General features: G+C 32.4%; 1 protein-coding gene across 15 annotated transcripts in view; it reads left to right on the forward strand.

Moving 5' to 3' along the window:
* LOC118203271 (NADPH oxidase 4-like) overlaps positions 1 to 1657 on the forward strand; it is a 365714-nt gene extending 364057 nt beyond the window's left edge. For 9 of the 15 annotated variants that reach the window (XR_015038574.1, XM_085807822.1, XM_085807826.1 and 6 more), the window contains one exon: positions 1066 to 1657. Coding sequence is in view for 9 of the 15 variants with exons in the window: in XM_085807822.1 (XP_085663948.1) it covers positions 1066 to 1186 (121 nt within the window). In the remaining 6 variants the exon portion in view is untranslated. The remainder of the gene's footprint in view (positions 1 to 1065) is intronic. The other 6 variants (XR_015038570.1, XR_015038576.1, XR_015038569.1 and 3 more) reach the window with 5 other exon arrangements.
* The last annotated feature ends 5306 nt before the right edge of the window (positions 1658 to 6963 follow it).

Below are 6963 nucleotides of genomic sequence, written 5' to 3' on the forward strand. Positions count from 1 at the left end.
AGATTTTGAAATGTAATATCTTGGCCAATTTTTCTCATACGTTGATTCAAACTTTTTATATTTTATAATGAGTATAAAGGTACCAGGGGGAGCGTATAAAAAGTTAGATTTCATAATTTTCGCAAAACTATTATTTTTTAATTATAAAGGCCACAGCATGGATATTTTCGCCAGTTAAAACATTTGTGTAAGAGGAAGTATATTCCTGCGACCAACAGTTGCAAATTTGAAGGCCGGGTAAGGACTTTGTGGTTACGCTTTGCAAGGCGGACCCGTATTATGTAATTTCGCAGCATTATAAGGAATAAAATATATTAAATTTTATATTTCAATTTCGGGTGTTATTGAGCAAGATATTTCATTTCAATTACATAGCTTCAATGAGATGCATGGAAAATATGTAAAGATATAAAAATTTTTTAAAATGTAAAGATATAAAAAATCTTTACATTTTAAAAGTATTTTTGTACAAATATATGCCAAATTCCTTTTTTTAGAGGATGCACTTGATGTTACAACAGTATGTTACTCTCATGCAATTAAATCGCTATTCTTAGTCCCCCCCAGTCCTCTTCTAAATCGAATGTCAGATGTATTAACATGAAGAAAAACTTTACGAACTTAAGGAAATAAGTTGAAGATTGACGGGTATATTGAAATAATATACAACTGTCGTAATGTAATATTGAACGTTTAACTATTTTTGTTACATATTTTTTCACAGTTCTATAAAATAATTTTCACAGTAAAAAAATATTTGTAAAGCTCACGATATCAAAAAGCTATCACAAATTTGACCAGCATAACATATTCTTTAATGATATGGTTTCCGGTTTGGACTTTCACCTTATTTTAAAGTCAGAAAGTGTTCATCTACCCATATTTGTTTTATGCATTTCTGGTACCTTTCTCTATTTAAAAATATTATAAAAATTAATTCATTGTGATCTCTGTTAAAGCTGTTTATAAATCATTTCAGATTGTTTCATAAATGATTGTTCTTTTCGTTATTTTATATTCAATTACTTTCTTTCTAAATTATTTCTGTTTTTATCTCCCATACAGGATTGATGTTGGTCTCTTCTGCTGTGGACCTCAGCGTCTAAATCACGAAATTAAACTTCTCAACCATAAGTGGAACAGCAATGGATGCAAATTTGTTTATCATAGTGAATCATTTTCTTGACTGCATTTGCTCAATCAGTGATTTAAGTGTGGTTTTAAGAAGATAAATTACGTTGATGTACTGTTTGCTTTCGAAATGCAGAAATAAGAAAGTGTTACAATAAATAAATGCTAATTGCGTTGATTTATAAGAAGCACTCAAGTATTGTACTGCTATGTATGTTTATTTATTTTAAAAGTAATTAAGTAACTGTTCACAGAAACCTGTAAAACCGAAAATTTTTATCAGTTGTTTTAGATAACTGTGTTACATGTTCTTGCATTGGATTTCTCTATTGCCAATAAGTAGTATTTTAATAAAAATATATTATTGTATTGTAAAATAGAAACATATTTATTTTAAAATTAAAATAAAAAACTCGCCGTGAGATGTCGTCATGTATGAGGTCGTTGCAACTGGCACCAAAAAAATTTACAAATGCTTGTAATAAAAGCAATTTTTAACTAATTAAAATGTAACGAATAAAGGCTATTTCTTATATTTTTTTCAAATTTCTATCAAAGATCCAAAAATAAATGCACAACACAGTAGCTTTGCCCTGCTAAACATGCCCCATATATTGGTTTCTATTGATCTCTGTGGGTTCTTCTTACTGGTATCAACTAGCACCCATACAACCAACATTCAATGTTAGAACTTTCTACTGGTTTGTATTGGTTTATACTGATTTTTACTGGTTTACTTATTGGTATCAATATAATAGAAATAGTTGATAAATAAATCTTCTGTTGGTTTATATGGGTTTATATTATTTTTCTAACTAACGACTTCTTATAAACAATGAAATAATACTCGTATCAGTATACCAAAATTCATAGGTATTCTTGTTGTCTACTGATAATTTTAAATTATTGATTTATTTACTTTTATTTTAGTTTTTTTATACTGTTGAAAATAAGGTTATTTCAACTTTGTAATCAACAGAAAGCTTTAAAATTAAAAAACATACAATGAACTCTCTCGTCTCCACCTCTTCCTTAACACGATCAGTATTTCTAAGAATGAAAATATGATCTCCTTGAGACCATCAGAGTAACATGGACACGCAGGTGGTCGTTTCAGAGAGGGTTTTTTTCTATATATGCTCATTTATTTGATTTTTAAAAAACTTTCTTCGGAAACGATAACAGTAATCATACACACCACACACAACACAGTCTCTCTAAGGCGAACAGCCACACATAAAATGCATTTTTGCAAGTCATCGCCTTAGAGAGGTGATGCTGAATACCACTATATGCTTATGTTCTCAGAAATATGTTTATCTTTTTTATTTTCATAGTCGTCTCGAGAAGGATGCCTCTACGAAATGAATCTCTCTAACGCGACCAGCTACACTTCCAGAATTTTCTTTGCGGGTGGTCGCCTTACAGAGGGAATGTTCGATACTAAAATATACGTATGTTTTCAGAAATATTGGTCTGTTTCAGAGGCGATCATCTTAGGCAGCTGGTTTTGCCACGTGTTGGTTTCCTGAATACACACTTTTATATGCATATATCAACATTTCTGATATTACAAATAAACACCAGTATCAATCAGCATCTCTTTAACGCAACAACATTCATTCACAATTGCAAAACTATCCCCCCCCCCGGTTACGCTGACGTGAGGGAAAAAGTTTCCTTCCCTCCCCCGCTCTCAAAAGAAGTTTCCCAAACAGCCAACATGGCGTCGTTCTTGTTAACGTTATTATGGGATGTTTGTTTTATGGTCTTGGTGGACAATAGGCTGTAGTAATGCAATAATTTACTATATTACAATTTTAACTATGTTTTGCTGTCTAGATGTTTATAATGAAAAATAAAATACCAGCATTGACTGTGAATATGAAATAATATGGAAGAAAGTACTACTAAAGTCATGCACGTGTAATCGTGTCCAATGTTTGAGCGAACTTTGCTGACAGTTGAATAGCTCTGAAATGGAGTTTCTCTGCGTGAAATTAATTTTCCATCTTTACTTTTATCCTAAAAAGCAATGTGCTTAAAGACTGAAAAGTGATAATTTCAGACTTGATAATTTGGCTCAGTGTGTTTACATCAGATGCACGAACATATTTTTTGCATTTTATTGAAACTGTATTTTAAAATTTTTTAATTATAATTTTGAAATACTTTTTAAAACTTGTTCATGTAGATGGTTTATCATGTGAATATTATGCACTAATAAATTTTAGCATACCTTACTTAAAAACCATCCTGCGTGATTCAGTTTTTAATGTTTCGACTAATTTGATGTTGTTGAGCAGAAGGAACTTTTTTTATGTCTTAAAAAATGTACTAATTATATTTCGTGAACAAAAAAAGTAAGTTTTTTTAATGATGTAAACATTGAAATATTTAATGAGTGTATTACTTATTGAATGAGGTAGGCAAGACATAAAAGCCAAGGAATCTTTTTTGCATTACTAAAATTGTGTGAAAATATTGATGACCATGGTAGCTTACATTGCTTTATTGCTTTTTTCTTTCTATTTTTCTGTACAGGTATGAGACTAGAACCACATTGTTACATTAAATATTTTGCGCTATATAATCAAGCATTTTTATGCATATTTTAATTTTCATCATTATTAGTTTGATGAAGAAAATTTAAATTTCTTTTTCATAAATTGCTTTTAAAATAAAAATAGAGTTGTGAATAATTAATAAAATTTATGTAATATTAAATGTGCTAGTCTTGGGAGTATAAAATATGACTTATATGATGTAGGTTTAGTAATTTTTACGTGGGTATGAATTTTTCGGAAGTAATTGAAAGGTTTTACAAATCAGTTAAAGCCAAAGCTTTTCAAAGCACGAGTCTTGTAAGGACACTGTTTTAACAGATTTGTCAATAAATCAAACATAATGGTCGAGTTGTTGGTGATGATTTTTCTGAAGACACTCTTGACCGTATTAGTAATGACGATCAGTTCTGTGACGAAGCAATATTTCATGTTTTAGGAGAGGTTAATCGACTGAACTACAAAATTTTGGAATCAGAAAACCTGCATTTCTTAAGGGAAATTGCACAAGGCAGGCCTAAAATTGTTTGCTATTCACTAAATCGTAACAAAGTGAATGGTCCCCTCTTTTTCTCCAAGTCATCAATTAATTCGGAGGTCTACTTTGGTGTGCCTAGATTGTTTGCTGTGCGGTAATTAGAAGAAATGCAGCCAAGCGTTTTTTTTTTTTTTTTTCAATAGGACCCTGTCATTGACTACACATACGCACGATTTCCTTGATGAAACATTCCCAGATTGTTAGATGAGGGCCAATTTCACAACTAATTTGTTTTCCGGACGTCACACCACTTGACTTCTTTTTCTGGGGACAGTTTATAAGGTATTTCTCCCACTTTCCTAGCGTCCTTCGTGGTGTAACGGTAGCACGCTGAGCCGGTATTCCAGAGGTCCGCGGTTCGATTCCCGGCGAAGACGTTGTTCATTTTTCATCTCTCTTGCTTCCGAAAAAATCCTAATGACTCTACAACTTGAAGAACTGATTTATGCATCAAAGATTTGTAGCTGATATTCCCCAAGCTACTAATGGTGCTCATGTTTAGGTGTATTAAAATAAACTTCTTTGAAGTGCTGAATAAAATTCAGTCAGTGATTTGACCTTATCTCTTATTCTGTATTATTTATAACATATATTTATCCAGTGAATAAATTATGGACAATGGTTACCAAAACTGATCATTAGTTTGGATGCACTGTATATCTAGGCATGCTACTGCAAATGTCCAACATTGTTGAAAACGAGGACTTCGTTTTTCAACACGATGAGGCTTCCCACATTTTCATGAGGGCAACCGCGTTTAGCTTGTGATGTTCCTTTCCCTTTGTCTATGTTAAAACGTAGAAGAACCTAATGAACTACTTAGCGATTTATCGCTGAGTTCAGACAACTAAGACGTACACTCGAGAAGGGTAAAATTACTCTTTTATTCACTCAAATAAATAATACAGTCGGCTCCTTCTCGAGCTTACAGGAAAGCCTGTACTCGGAAAGCCTGTACTTTAACTCAGAATAAGAAAATAAGAAACTAATCTAATATTAACTAAATTAGAATTAGCCGAAGCTAGACACAATGATCTAACGTAGTTGGCTCTTAAATTAAACTAGCCGGCGAATATCAGTAGGCACATACAAAGCGGCTTAGAGTAATAGCTTCAATAATGGATTAGCCCCGAAGGCAAATACGCACCACTAAGTACTCCTAGCACTCTCTATCGAAATTATTTGATTTTCCAATAAATACTACTCTTAACTCATTTGCATTCAGCGCGATTCTAAAAACTTATTCCGGTAGGATGTTGTAAGTGGGGAAATAAGAATTGAAAGGAAAGGGTTTCAAAATTAAAATACCTGTTATAAAATTTAAATACACCCAACAGACAATTGTTCCCCAACAGAATTTAAGTACTCTAAAAAAAGGTCTCACAACGACCTAGTTGAGAGCATTAGATTCTAGAAAAACTTTCTCTAACTTTACTTTCTAGGCTTTTCAAACTTTAGATATCTCAATCACCTACTAAGTATCGAAGTTTAACCTCTTTTTAGGGCCAACTTTACAAAGTGATCTAACCCTAAGTTAATACTAAGATAAAGAAAAATATTTTCCCATTTTTTTACATTCTTCTTTTCAGCACTCTACATTATTATCTTGACTTTTTGTGTGTCCTTCCAATATATCTGGAAGGAAAAAGTATTAGTATTCTATACAGAGATAAATTTTTACACTTTACCGTACAATTTACATTTTAAGACACATTTTTACATTTTATCATTCTCCCACATACAATTTCATGCGCTCATGCTTTAAACGCAATTCCCCGTCGCTCTACATTTGTATGTAGTGTAAGGCGATGAGCGTGGAAATGTTGTGTGACGAACACTACCATCTAACCAACTTCCTAAAAGTAAAAAAATTCTTGACACTCCATTTTCAATACTATACCTAGTTTCAATACTATACTACACGCGTGAATGTGTTCTAAACTTTCGTGTAACTGAAGAGCCTAACTTTAACACATTCACTCTATTAACTTTCTCTCAAATATTTCATTTAAACAAAGTTTGGACTTTAAAGCACTTTTACATTCATCATATACAACTGACTTTCGTTACAGAAAATTTACACATTTAACACAGTAAAGATTTCAGCTTCACTTTACACTACAACGTACATAGTTGCTGCACATACTTTACAATCCTTTTCGAAAATTTATAGTTTACAGCCATTTGAATCGTAATTTCATGTCTTTCGGACTAAAGGATATGTACAGCATACTTTGTCGCGAACTTGCGAGCCAAATTTAAAATCTTGTTTTTGGCAGAATATAACAAATGTTTTCGCTTGCAAAAAAACTTATTCTCCTTAGCAACTTTGAACAAAATGACATAAACTGAGCTTCAATTCAAAATGAGAAGAAAAGGCAAATTTTCACGTACCCTTTTTGTTTTCTGAATATTCACAAAGCCTACAGACCGTTTCTTCTACTGTTTGCTCTGGGTAAAACAGGAAACGTAGGGTTACAGAATCTTGTACACTTAGCGACTTTTGCTTCATCGCCCATACTATTTTTATATCAGCCTCCTGTACCAAAAAGTGGGCGAAATCCAGAGGCGAAACCGCAGATCAACGGTAAGGAGGATAGAAAAAATTTTTCGGACTTCTATATCGCCGGTTCTATCCCCGTTCGTGAACTTTTACGAATTCTGCATTGGACGGATTTATTTTTATCCTCACTTTATTGAATCACTTTGTCATTATTGGTCTTTTTGCCT

The sequence above is a fragment of the Stegodyphus dumicola genome, chromosome X1, assembly GCF_044657685.1.
Source record: "Stegodyphus dumicola isolate Sdum_Otavi_A_Nest chromosome X1, ASM4465768v1".
NCBI classification, from domain to species: domain Eukaryota; kingdom Metazoa; phylum Arthropoda; class Arachnida; order Araneae; family Eresidae; genus Stegodyphus; species Stegodyphus dumicola.